This window comes from Lucilia sericata, unplaced genomic scaffold, assembly GCF_015586225.1.
Source record: "Lucilia sericata isolate MDLA Ls3-8-SP2 unplaced genomic scaffold, ASM1558622v1 Contig000550F_arrow, whole genome shotgun sequence".
Classification (NCBI taxonomy): Eukaryota; Metazoa; Arthropoda; class Insecta; order Diptera; family Calliphoridae; genus Lucilia; species Lucilia sericata.
Genome location: NW_023994560.1, coordinates 243,465 through 256,788, shown reverse-complemented (window position 1 = coordinate 256,788; position 13,324 = coordinate 243,465). Strand labels below are relative to the sequence as shown.

General features: G+C 30.1%; 1 protein-coding gene across 1 annotated transcript; it reads right to left on the bottom strand.

Moving 5' to 3' along the window:
- Positions 1 to 7,016: 7,016 nt before the first annotated feature.
- On the bottom strand, positions 7,017 to 12,151 carry LOC119606064 (cysteine dioxygenase type 1). The gene is made up of 3 exons (XM_037959442.1): positions 11,977 to 12,151; positions 7,535 to 8,081; positions 7,017 to 7,461 (listed from the first exon to the last, which is right to left on the bottom strand). The coding sequence occupies exons 2-3, from the start codon at positions 8,061 to 8,063 to the stop codon at positions 7,286 to 7,288; spliced, it is 705 nt and encodes a 234-aa protein (XP_037815370.1). The 5' UTR covers positions 8,064 to 8,081; positions 11,977 to 12,151; the 3' UTR covers positions 7,017 to 7,285.
- Positions 12,152 to 13,324: the final 1,173 nt, after the last annotated feature.

Genomic DNA, 13,324 nt, shown 5'->3' with positions numbered 1-13,324 from the left:
TAAACAATTTGTTTAGTATATAATTCTAAAAAAAATATATTTAAAAATATTAAAACAAAAAAAGTTAAATAGTTCTTAGTTTGTTAATTATATTTAAACTTAATTAAAAATTAAACAAAACCCTTACACACTTTAAATACCTACTATGCTCCTATTTATTTGTAATTTTAAAAATTTTGTAAATACAAAATTTTTGTCCTTTAAGAAAAATTCTACTAGTTTTTGTTTATCGAAAAACAAATGAAAAAAAAAATGCAATTTTGAGTGATTTTAATTATTTTTTTGTTCTGCATTCGTTTTTTAATTTTATTAAAAATTATACAGAAATATATATATTTTTTTGTCTTTTTTATATATGAAAATCGTATAATTACCTATTTTTTATTCAGAGCGCCTAACGCTTTTTTTGATTTGATATATTTTTATCTATATATCCGCTATTCTAGTCTTTCTCAAGACTACGAGACCATTTTCTAATAATGTTCCGTCTGAACAATTTTCTATAGAAAAATATCTTGTTTGGATAGTTTTTTATAGAAACTTCCATAGAAAAGTGTCTTGTTTGGACAGTTTTCTATAGAAAAGTGTCTCGTTTGGACAGTTTTCTATAGAAAAGTGTCTTGTTTGGACAGTTTTCTATAGAAAAGTGTCTTGTTTGGACAATTTTCTATAGATAAGTGTCTTGTTTGGTCAGTTTTCTATAGATAAGTGTCTTGTTTGGTCAGTTGTCTATAGAAAAGTTTCTTGTCTGAACAAAGTGTCTTGATTGGACAGTTTTTTATAAGAAAGTGTCTTGTTTAGACGATTTTGTATAGAAAAAGATCTTGTTTGGACAGTTTTCCATAGAAAAGTGTCTTGTTTGGACAATTTTCTTTAGGTAAGTGTCTTGTTTGGTCAGTTGTCTATAGAAAAGTGAGTATTCAAACAGCTTTCTATAGCAGAGTGTCTTGTCTATAGAAAGTTTTATATTTGGTCAGTTTTCTATAGAAAAGTGTCTTGTTTGGACAGTTTTTTATAGAAAAGGGTCTTGTTTGGACCGTTTTCTATAGAAAATGTCGTGTTTGGACAGTTTTCTAAAAATGTCTTCTCTGGACAATTTTCTATAGAAAAGTGTCTTGTCTGGACAGTTCTCTATAGAAAAGTGTTTTGTTTGAACAGTTTTCTATAAAAAAGTGTCTTGTTTGCATATTTTTCTATAGAAAAGTGTCTTGTTTGCATAGTTTTCTATAGAAAACTGTCTTGTTTGGATAGTTTTCTATAGAAAAGTGTTTTGTTTGGATAGTTTACTATAGAAAAGTGTCTGGTTTGGGTAGTTTCTATAGAAAAGTGTCTGGTTTAGACTGTCTTCTATAGAAGTGTCTTGTTTGAACTGTTTTCTATAGACAAGACCCTTAAGTGGACAGTTCTCTGTAGAAAAGTTTCTTGTCTGATCAAAGTGTTTGTTTAAAACAGTTTTCTACAGATAAGTGTCTTGTTTGGACGGTTTTCTATAGAAAAATGTCTTGTTTGTACAGTTTCCTATAGAAAATTGTCTTGTTTGAACAGTTTTCTATAGATAAGTGTCTTGTTTGGTCAGTTGTGTATAGAAAAGTGTCTCGTTTAAACAGTTTTCTATAGAAGAGTGTCTTGTCTATAGAAAGTTTCATATCTGGACAGTTTTCTATAGAAAAGTGTCTTTTCTAGACAATTTTCTATAGGAAAGTGTCTTATCTGGACAGTTCTCTATAGAAAAGTGTCTTGTCTGGACAGTTTTCTATTGAAAAGTGTTTTGTTTGAACAGTTTTCTACAAAAAGTGTCTTTTTTGGATAGTTTTCTATAGAAAAGTGTCTGGTTTGAACAGTTTTCTATAGAAACTTGTCTGGTTTGAACTGTTTTCTATATGAAAGTGTCTTGTTTGAACTGTTTTCTATAGAAAAGTGTCTTGTTTGAACTGTTTTCTATAGAAAAGTGTCTTGTTTGAACTGTTTTCTATAGAAAAGTGTCTTGTCTGGACAGTTTTTTATAGAAAAGTGTCTTGTTTGGACAGGTTTCTATAGAAAAGAGTCTTGTTTGGACAGTTTTCTATTGGAAAGTGTTTTTTTTTGAACAGTTTTCTACAAAAAGTGTCTTTTTTGGATAGTTTTCTATAGAAAAGTGTCTGGTTTGAACAGTTTTCTATAGAAACTTGTCTGGTTTGAACTGTTTTCTATATGAAAGTGTCTTGTTTGAACTGTTTTCTATAGAAAAGTGTCTTGTTTGAAGTGTTTTCTATAGAAAAGTGTCTTGTTTGAACTGTTTTCTATAGAAAAGTGTCTTGTCTAGACAGTTTTTTATAGAAAAGTGTCTTGTTTGGACAGGTTTCTATAGAAAAGAGTCTTGTTTGGACAGGTTTCTATAGAAAAGTGTCTTGTTTGGACAGGTTTCCATAGAAAAGTTTGGACAGGTTTCTATAGTAAAGTGTCTTGTTTAAATAGTTTTATATAGAAGAGTGTCATGTTTGGACAGTTTTTTATAGAAAAGTGTGTTGTTTTTGACAGTCTTCTATATGAAAGTGTCTTGTTTGAACTGTTTTCTATAGAAAAGTGTCTTGTTTGAACAGTTTTCTATAGAAAAGTGTCTTGTTTGGATAGTTTTCTAAAGAAAAGTGTCTTGTTTGGACAGTTTTCTATAGAAAAGTGTCTTGTTTGAACTGTTTTCTATAGAAAAGTGTCTTGTTTGGATAGTTTTCTATAGAGAAGTGTCTGGTTTGGATAGTTTTCTATAGAATAGTGTCTTGTTTGAACAGTTTTCTATATAAGAGTGTCTTGTTTGAACAGTTTTCTATAGAAACGTGTCTTGTTTGGACAGTTTTCTATATAAATGTGTCTTGTTTGGAGAGTTTTCTATAGAAAAGAGTCTGGTTTGGAAAAGTGTCTGGTTTTAAATCATATCTTACTGAATACTTAAAATGTTAAACTCAAATCCGAGGCGCAATGAATCACCGCTGTAAATGAAACCAAACATCAAATAGAAGAAATCAATTAAATCTATAGGTTGTTTAAAATCAGGATTATGAAATCTTTTATCAGAATTAATAAAAAATATAAACAATATTTTTTCTAATAGAAAAACATTTAAAGGTTTAACAAAGAAAGACAACAGCAATCCTTCCACAAGTAGATCACTTTTTGGAAAGAAACATGTTGCTTATTAAAGTGATTGCTTTCATTTTCAAAGGAGTTACTCTTTAAATAGATTCGAAAGCTGAAATTTTCTAATTTGTAAGTTAAATACATTTGATATCGAAATATTTTTCATTCGAATCGAAATACAGAGTAATCGCCCAGCAGAAGAAAGTAAACGAGTTTCAGAATACAATTTCGAAATTTTCGTAATTTATAAAATTTATAAATGTTTTTCAATTAGAAATGTAAACATTGAACAATTTCCATCTTAAAAAGTAATATAATATTTAATTACAGATTTTTATTTTTAATAAAAACATAAACTTTTATAAAAAAAATTATAAATTTTCTTTAATAAACACAAAATAATAAAAAATAAAAAGACATTTTGTAATTATATATAATAAAAATAAACAATTAAAACTAATAGCTAAATAAATTATTAAAAATACTGTAAAGAAACAAAAACAAATTAATAAAATTAATTTATTGTCAATTTTTAAACAGTAATTTTGTAAAACAGATAAAAAAAAATTCCCAAAACTTTAAATGAAAATTAGTTGAATAAAATGTTTAAATAAAATTCAACTTCTTTTCTTTTAAACAGGGGGAACAAAATTTCCTTTCTTTACTATTTAATTAAAAAATAATATTAAAATAACTGTATACATGTTAAACAAAAACTTAAAAAGTTAAATAAAATTATTTAAAACAAAGTATTATTAAATTTAATAAACTTTAAACAAATCCTTTTGAATTTTTTCCTTAATTTTTTTTCCACTACAATATATTAATATTCTTTTTATAATAAATAACCTTAAAATACTTACAAAAAAAAACTCTGCATTACAATCTTTGGTCACTTACTGTATCTAAACAATTTTATATATAAATAAAAATAATTAAAACAATCCCAGCATAAACAAACGTTCTTTTTTTTGTATAATAAACTTATTTAATTAGTTATTTAGTAAATAAATATGTATAACTATTTCTAAATGGATTTTTTTCTAAATTATTAAAATCTTATTATTTCCTATAATTATTTTAAGTATTGTTTAAAGCAAAAAAAAAAAAACTACACAAAAGAAATTTAATATTAAATAAAATTAATTAGATTTTAAGTTTAGTTTTTTGTTGTTTCAATTATATAAAAATTAACTCTTAATTTTAAACCTGAAATAAAAAATGCTTAAAAAATAAATTTAAAAACTTGTTTTATTGTTTAGAAATAATTAAATTTAAGGATTTTGGTGGATAAATTGCAAGAAATCTAACTAAGAAAGTAAAGACAGACATAAGTGTATTGTTTAAGTGCTTTATAGTCTGTACGGAAGCTTAATATGGGAGCTAAAATCAATTGCCCAGCAATCATCAAAAACTTGGAATATAACTGACTCGATGTATTATCGCTAAATTACATATGTAGCAGTGAGTCTCATGGCTTAACGTGTTTACTAATGATCAAAATTGCCGATATGAAGTAAGACCAATTCATAACAACCCCAGATACTCCATTACCTCTTCAAATTGTCACCATTGTCTTCGAACCTTATTTCTTTAAAAATTAAGCAATGATTTTTATTGAAGGTGTGGATGGAGTTAGGATAACGTTACAGCCATACGGCGATCGTTAGCATCGATTTATGGAATGGCATTTAGTTAGTTAGTTAGTTAGTTAGTTAGTTAGTTAGTTAGTAGTTAGTTAGTTAGTTAGTTATTAGTTAGTTATTAGTTAGTTAGTTAGTTAGTTTTAGTTAGTTAGTTATTAGTTAGTTATTAGTTTAGTTTAGTTTTTAGTTAGTTCGTTAGTTAGTTCGTTCGTTCGTTCGTTCGTTCGTTTCTTCGTTCGTTCGTTAGTTCGTTCGTTTCGTTCGTTCGTTCGTTCGTTCGTTCGTTCGTTCGTTCGTTCGTTCGTTCGTTCGTTCGTTCGTTCGTTCGTTCGTTCGTTCGTTCGTTCGTTCGTTCGTTCGTTCGTTCGTTCGTTCGTTCGTTCGTTTCGTTCGTTTCGTTCGTTCGTTCGTTCGTTCGTTCGTTGTTCGTTCGTTCGTTCGTTCGTTCGTTCGTTCGTTCGTTCGTTCGTTCGTTCGTTCGTTCGTTCGTTCGTTCGTTCGTTCGTTCGTTCGTTCGTTCGTTCGTTCGTTCGTTCGTTCGTTTCGTTCGTTTCGTTAGTTCGTTCGTTCGTTCGTTCGTTCGTTCGTTCGTTCGTTCGTTCGTTCGTTCGTTCGTTCGTTCGGTTCGTTCGTTCGTTCGTCGTTCGTTCGTTCGTTCGTTCGTTCGTTCGTTTCGTTCGTTCGTTCGTTCGTTCGTTCGTTCGTTCGTTCGTTCGTTCGTTCGTTCGTTCGTTCCGTTCGTTCGTTCTTCGTTCGTTCGTTCGTTCGTTCGTTCGTTCGTTCGTTCGTTCGTTCGTTCGTTCGTTCGTTCGTTCGTTCGTTCGTTCGGTCGTTCGTTCGTTCGTTCGTTCGTTCGTTCGTTCGTTCGTTCGTTCGTTCGTTCGTTCGTTCGTTCGTTCGTTCGTTCGTTCGTTCGTTCGTTCGTTCGTTGTTCGTTCGTTCGTTCGTTCTTCGTTCGTTCGTTGCCGGCTCTCCTTTTCCCCTCCGTGTGGCGCCCCCCGCTTCCCCTCTTCCCTTTTTTTTTCCTTCCGCTTTCTTTCCCCCCCTTCCTCCTTGTCCCTCCCTTTCGGCTGCTTTTCCTTCTTCTCACAGATCTTTAACACACTTTGCCTACCAACTTTTGAAAAGTATTACTGATAAGTGATAATACACACATATGTATATTAGGGAGGTTTTGGTATGATTTTTTTTTTTACTTTATGAATTTTGGGGACTACGACAACTTAAGCTCTGGAAATTTTCTGGATATCCCTACAATCGGAACATATATACGATACCAGCGGCTTCTTATAGACGAACGGCTACAAACGTGCCGGACTGCATAACGGGGAAAAAAGTCAGAAACTATGATTTACCGATCCCGGATAGAAGATCGTGGTCAAGGAAAAACCAAAAATAATAAATATACTACCGTCTTCCAAATTCCATTTTCCAGTCTATTTTATTGTTTAATCTAGAGTCTGTACTAATGTTTAGTCTGTAGTCTAATATAGTCTAAAGTATATTTCATAATCCAGTCTAAAGTCTGGTATACAGTCTATTCTATAGTATAGTCTAGCCTATAGTATAGTCTATAGTCTAGCCTATAGTCTAGCCTATAGTCTAGCCTATAGTCTAGTCTATAGTCTAGTCTATAGTCTAGTCTATGGTCTAGTCTATAGTCTAGTCTATAGTCTATTCTATAGTCTAGTCTATAGTCTAGTCTAGTCTAGTCTAGTCTAGTCTAGTCTAGTCTAGTCTAGTCTAGTCTAGTCTATAGTCTATAGTCTATAGTCTAGTCTAGTCTATAGTCTGGCCTATAGTCTGGTCTATATTCTAGTTTATACTCTAGTCTATAGTCTAGTCTAGTCTAGTCTAGTCTATAGTCTAGTCTAGTCTATAGTCTATAGTCTATAGTCTATAGTCTATATAGTCTATAGTCTATAGTCTAGTCTAGTCTAGTCTAGTCTAGTCTAGTCTAGTCTATAGTCTGGCCTATAGTCTGGTCTATATTCTAGTCTATACTCTAGTCTATAGTCTAGTCTAGTCTATAGTCTAGTCTAGTCTAGTCTATAGTCTGGTCTATAGTCTAGTCTATAGTCTAGTCTATAGTCTAGTCTATAGTCTAGTCTATAGTCTTGTCTATAGTCTAGTCCATATTCTAGTCTATAGTATAGTCTATATGAAATTGAAATTTCTAAGTTATATGTAACTACTTACAAAGTAAGCGATTAATATTACAACGACTTTATAATTTGTTAGACAACATAAAATACTATTTTCCAATTTGTAATTATTTATTCTTAATATTTATTTCTTAAACAATTTGTTTTGTCTTTTTTTTGGTAAAAAATAAACTTATTAACTAATTAAACTTAAATATTCAAACATATTAAACTTAGAAGAAGAAATAAAAAACACAATATTTATAAAATATTTAATATACAATTAAAAAAACAAATCATGTACGAATATTAAGTCTTTTTTTAGGGGGTGGAGTGGAAAATAGTAAATGCACGACCAAGAAAAGGGTGTTAGTAGACGACACACTAGTGCTGATTTATCTTTTGGCCATATTTACTCCAGAAAGTAACGGTACATTGTAAACGTTTACCGGTAGATTTCTCGAACATGGAACAAGTCTCGAAAGGAGGACAATATAAATGCAAAGAAACTGCAGTATCAGAATGGCTGGGGTTTTCAACACGATGTAGACCCAAGTTATCTAAATTATAAGTAAAATGGAATAATAATTTAAAAGGGTCTTAAGGAAAAAGGGGGATTATTTAATAACTTACCATTAATATAGGCCACATCATTAAGACCCATGGTTCTTTGACCCAACACCTGTAAAGCATCATGATTTTCAAATTCTTCGCCCTGTTGCTCAAGCTCTTGTTGTTGCTTTTCCGTTTCGGGCCAAGAGTAACGGGTCTCCATCAAATCTCCCTTAAGCATTTTCATAAAACAATGACTATCAGCATGATCGTGTATAGTCGAGCTGTGACCTTCACCCCAGCATAAAATCATTAAATTAAATTTACCATTACCAGCATCCACCAGATTTCTGGTGTATTTATAACGATCGAATTTGGCAAACTTTTGCCATTCTTTGGGATTTGATTTATAGGACAACATAATGTGATTGACCATTTCGATATTCACATAATTTGTGGAGAATTCCTTATGCAAAGCGGCAATCAAATCATTAAGAGTCTCTATGGTGGGACCATATTTTAAAGGTTTCTCTATGCCGCGAAAATGATGAGTACATTCGCGTAAATATTTCTCTTGATCCATTTCAGTATCGATTTTCGATAGGGCCATTTTGAAACTTTGATGAACCTGTTGGAATATTTAAAAGAAAATTGAAATAATTTATATTCAAGTGATCATCATTATTTGCGTAAGTGATTTTACTTTGACATTCTGAATTTATTTGTGAAAAATATTTGTTTGTTTTTTTATATTGATAAGATATTTCTTTAATTTGTTTTCATCGGGGTTCAAATTGACTGTATTTGTTGGTATTTGTTTCAATTAATAGGTATATACTTAAGTACATTTTGAAAACCATTTAAATAAGCAAAAGTTTATCAGCTAAAGAAAGTGTCACTCAAAAATGCTCTCTATCTCTATGACGAAAATCTAGCAAGATCGTATAATTTGGTGATTTATTTTTTCAAATCTTTGTTTTAAACACTAATTTATAGTCTAATCTTTAAGTTTGAATAGTTTTTAAGAATTGTATGCTTAGGATTTTTCATTTTGTTGATTATGAATTAGTATTAAGACACGTGTATAGTAATTTCAAGTTTATTTACAATTATCAGGAGAAAACGTGAAGATTTTACAAAGGGTCAAAGAACTTCTATTATAGAGTTTCTCAATCACTTTAAAAATATAAAGAAATCGGTGGATTTTGTAAAAATTTAGGTTAAGTTGAAAGTGGAATTATCGTTCTATGAATTAGATCCAAATATCTTGGGAGCTTTGTTATTTTACATAACGCTGATTGGAAAATTCTATGAACTGCGTCCAGGAAACTGAATTTCTAAAGATTGGACCATAAATCCTTTCTTAGCTAAATATAAACGAATTTTCCATCAAAATCTTTTGCCATGAAAAGGAGCTCATATTTGATTAATGAGTTCAGAAAATACTCTGAAATAATGTTTATCTCCTTAAAAAGGAAGAACTGCTCCTTCTTTAAAAGCTTCTTAATACAAGTTTATATGTATTACCACCATCAAAAAGGAGTACATACATATGTACTCTGGGATTTTGGAAATTTCAGAAACAATCTAGAAGTGGACGCTAGTATTTCTGTTAGAGCTGTTACAGAGTCAAGAGAAGTAAAGTTTCTAAACCAATACTGATATGATTAGAAACCTTAAACTTAACATTCGAAAGACAGTAGAATTTGCAAATTTCAGAGACAATCTAGAAGTGGACGGCCATATGTCTTTTAAAGCTGTTATAGAGTCAAGGCAAGGAAAGTTTCTAAACCAATACTGATATGATTAGAAACCGTAAACTTAACATTCCAAAGACAGTAGAATAGTAAAAAGACTAGTCCTTATAATAGACAACTGCTAAGTCAGACAGACAAGTCCATAGAGTGAAAATTCAATCAGTAAGCAAATCCATAGACTGGTCAATAGACTAGTCTTACCCATAGACCAGCACATAGACTTGTACATAGAATAGATTAGTTCATAGAGTAGTCAATGGACTAGCATAGATCATAAACTAGTTCATAGAATAGACCATAGACTAGTTAATAGACCAGTCAATAGATTATTAGTCAATAGACTACTAGACTAGTTAATGGAGTAGTCCAGTTAATAGAATAGTCCATAGAATAGTCAATAGACTAATCCACGGACTTGTTTATTGATTTGCCTATAGACTAGTCAATTGATTACTCCATAGGGTTATCCATAAACTAGTTCATAGACTAGTCAATAGACTAGTCAGTTGATTAGTCCATAAACTGTGGACATAAACTGTTCACAGACTTGCCAATATAGTTATAGACTAGTTAATGGAGTAGTCCAGTTAATAGAGTAGTCCATACACCAGTCAATAGATTAGTCCATAGAGTGGTCAATAGTCCAGTCCATTAACTAGTTCATCGACTAGTCCATAGACTGGTCCATAGAATAGTCAATAGACTAGTCCACAAACTAGTTCATAGATATGTTCATAGACTAGTACATAGACCAGTCAATAAACTTATCCATAGACTAGTCAGTAGACTAGTTTATAGAGTTGTCTTGTCCATAGACTTGATTATAGACTTGTCCATAGATTAGTTCATAGACTACTTAATTGACAAGTCCATAGACTGGTCCATAGAGTTTTCAATAGACTAGTCCACAAACTAGCTCATAGACTAGTTCTTTGACAAGTCCATAGATTAGTTTATAGACAAATCCATTTACTAGTCCATAGACTGCTCCATAAAGCAGTCAATAGACTAGTCCACAAACAAGTTCATAGACTAGTCTGTAGAATAGTCCATAGACTAGTTTATATAATAGTAAATCCATAAACTAGTCCGTAGACTAATCAATAGAGTGGTCAATATGTAGTCCATAGATTATTCAGTAGATTAGTCCTTACGGTAGACAATAGACTAGTCTATAAATTAGTTCATAGACTAGATCATATGTTACTTCTTGGACTAGTTCATTGAGAAGTGAATAGACTAAATAATAGACTAGTCAGCATACTCGCCCATAGACAAGTCAGTTGATTAGTCCATAAAGTAGTCAATAGACTAGTCTATAAACTAGTTAATAGACTACTCCATAGACTTGTCTATATACTTGATCATGGACTAGTCCATAGAGTAGTCAATAGACTAGTCCATAAACTAGTTCATAGACTAGTTCATAGAATAGTTCAGAGACTAGTTCATAGACTAGTTCATAGACTAGTTCATAGACTAGTCCATTGACGAGTCCATAGTCTACTTGTAGACTAGTTAATAGACAAGCCAATAGATTAGTCCATAGAGTTGTCCCCCAGACGTGTCCATAGACTAGTTTTGCCCATAGATTTGTCCATAGATTTGTTCATAGACTAGTTCATATTCTAGCCCATGGACTAGTCTTTATATTAGTCTAGTCTAGTCCATGTACTAGTTCAAAAGCTAGTCCATATACTAGTCTATAGAATAGTTAATAGACAAGTCAGTAGATTAGTCCATAGACTAGCCCATAGACAAATTTATAAACTAATTCCTGTATTAGTCCATAAACTGGTCTATAGATTAGTCCATAGACTAGTCCATAAACTATTCCATATACTAGTCAATAGAATAGTTCTTATATTAGTCAGCACAGCAAACTAGTTCAATACACTAATTCACAGAAAAGTGAAAATCACACCTGTTTGGCAAAAATGTCAAAATTTAACCCACTATAACTTAGAGAGTAATTGACCGATATTGTTAAAAAATTATGTCCAATAGAACTAACCTTGCTGCACCCCCATCAAAAGTTGGGTCTCTTGACATGAAATCCCCCTATTAAGGGGGGGATGAGAAAGGACAATTTTTGTTTAAAGTTGACCATTTTCTAAACTGTCTCCAGTCTATTATGTCTGGTCAATGACCTTTCCTACTAAGAATTTTATTATGTTAGATCAGTTCCTAAACAAACTATGTTCCTACTTCCGTTATTTGTTTTTAATATATTTCCCAACTTTTGTCTGGTTCCAATAACCTTTTAGTTTTCCTTTAAAAACTGCTGTAACTCGAGTTAATCTTTTTTTGAAACGTATTCTGTTATCAACATTAAATTAAACTGCGTATTTTATTGACTGATGTAAGCGGTACTTAAGGGTCTTTAATGTTGTGACGCTTAATACAAAAAAGTATTTTTAGAATCAGAGATTTAAGTGGAGCAGTTTTATTAAGGGCTACATTTATAAACTTAAGTTTGACATTTTTAATTCATTTGCTTTAGAGTCCATATATAAGAAAGCCTAATTTAAAGCCTTTCACTTAATATATAATATACACTTTTAGTTTTTAGTTATTTTCCACAAAAGTCCTTTATTGTTTTTTCACCCACTGTTTTCTTTATTTTTTATAAATTATTTTCCAAACTTATCTTTTGAAATAATCTTTCAAAGGTTAATGGAAGCTTGTTTTATTTATATTAATTGCTTTTTTTCCATTATTTATATTTTAATAAATAATTTCCTTAAGATCAATAAATTAACTCACTTTAAGAAAAAATTTTCAAAATTATTGATTTTATAAAAACGAAGTGATTAAATTCAGAATAGTTTTTTTTGTGCTATATGAGACAACAATAGATTAACACGGATCGCTCGGTTAATAACGTTATGTTCTAAACGAAGATTGAAACAATATTGATTTGAAAATCAGAGCTTAAACTAGGCTAAAGCTTTCTGTCTTAAGTCTAGAAATTGTTTTTACTTTTTTTCGTATTTCTTTTTTTTTTTAAATTCAGCAAAATATTAATTATTATATACTATTTTTAATAAATAAATAAATTGTTATTGTTTTTCTTAAAAGAAAACAATAAAAAGATTTGCAAAAACATTAATTAAAACATGATTTTAGCTTAAGAATTATCAGTAAAAACATAATAAATTTTATATGAAAATTTGTTGGCGTTTATTTTTTTTCGGAACTAATCTAATTTCTTTTGGAACTATTAAAAGTCACATATAGTTTTCATCTATATAAAATCAACTACGTTGGTATTTAATTTAACAAATTTCTTATTTTTTTCCAAATTTTCAAAATATTTTTGTTTCTTTTAAAATTATATCAAATGACGTTATTTGTTCTATTTATGTTTTGAACCTTAATTTCTAATGTATAATTCTGAATTCTATAAAAAGTTCATAAACACACCCATTTTGTTTTGAAGTTCTACGTTATGGTTTTGAATTCTGAACTTTTTTTTTCGTTATCAATTTTCTTAAAAAAAAAAACACATTTGAATAGCATATTGAATCTTTTCTGTTCCATAGTATTGGTTAAAAATATTTCCTTTTAAAACAATGTTAAATATATATTTTTATTAATTGTTTTTTAAACTCAAAGTAGATTATCTGTATTTCTAACACGCGATAGATTTGAATTTGATTAATAAGTTTAATGAAATTATAATGAAATTTTCTATTTACACTTCTAATTTTAAGTCAGAGATCAATTTAAAATCATGTAAATGAAAAACGATTTGAAGCTAAAAATATGTTTTAATATATTTTTATGTTTTTCATTAAAAAACTTTCTACAGAATACTTCAGACTAGCATCCTAAGAACTTCTAATGTCGCCATTACTTCTAGATATTCCCTAAATAAAAAACTGTTATCTTGGACAGAGCATAAACCAGGCTAGGCCATAATGGAGACTAGACTATAGACTAGACTATAGACTAGACTATAGACTAGACCATAGACTAGACTATAGACTAGACTATAGACTAGACTATAGACTAGACTATAGACTAGACTATAGACTAGACTATAAACTAGACTATAGACTAGACTATAGACTAGACTATAGACTATTATATAAACTAGACTATAGACTAG

Coding starts and splice junctions, on each gene's coding strand:
- LOC119606064 (XM_037959442.1), bottom strand. CDS start 8,063: ATGGCCCTATCGAAAATCGATACTGAAATGGATCAAGAGAAATATTTA. Junction 7,462..7,534: donor TGATGTGGCCTATATTAATG/GTAAGTTATTAA, acceptor CTTATAATTTAG/ATAACTTGGGTCTACATCGT.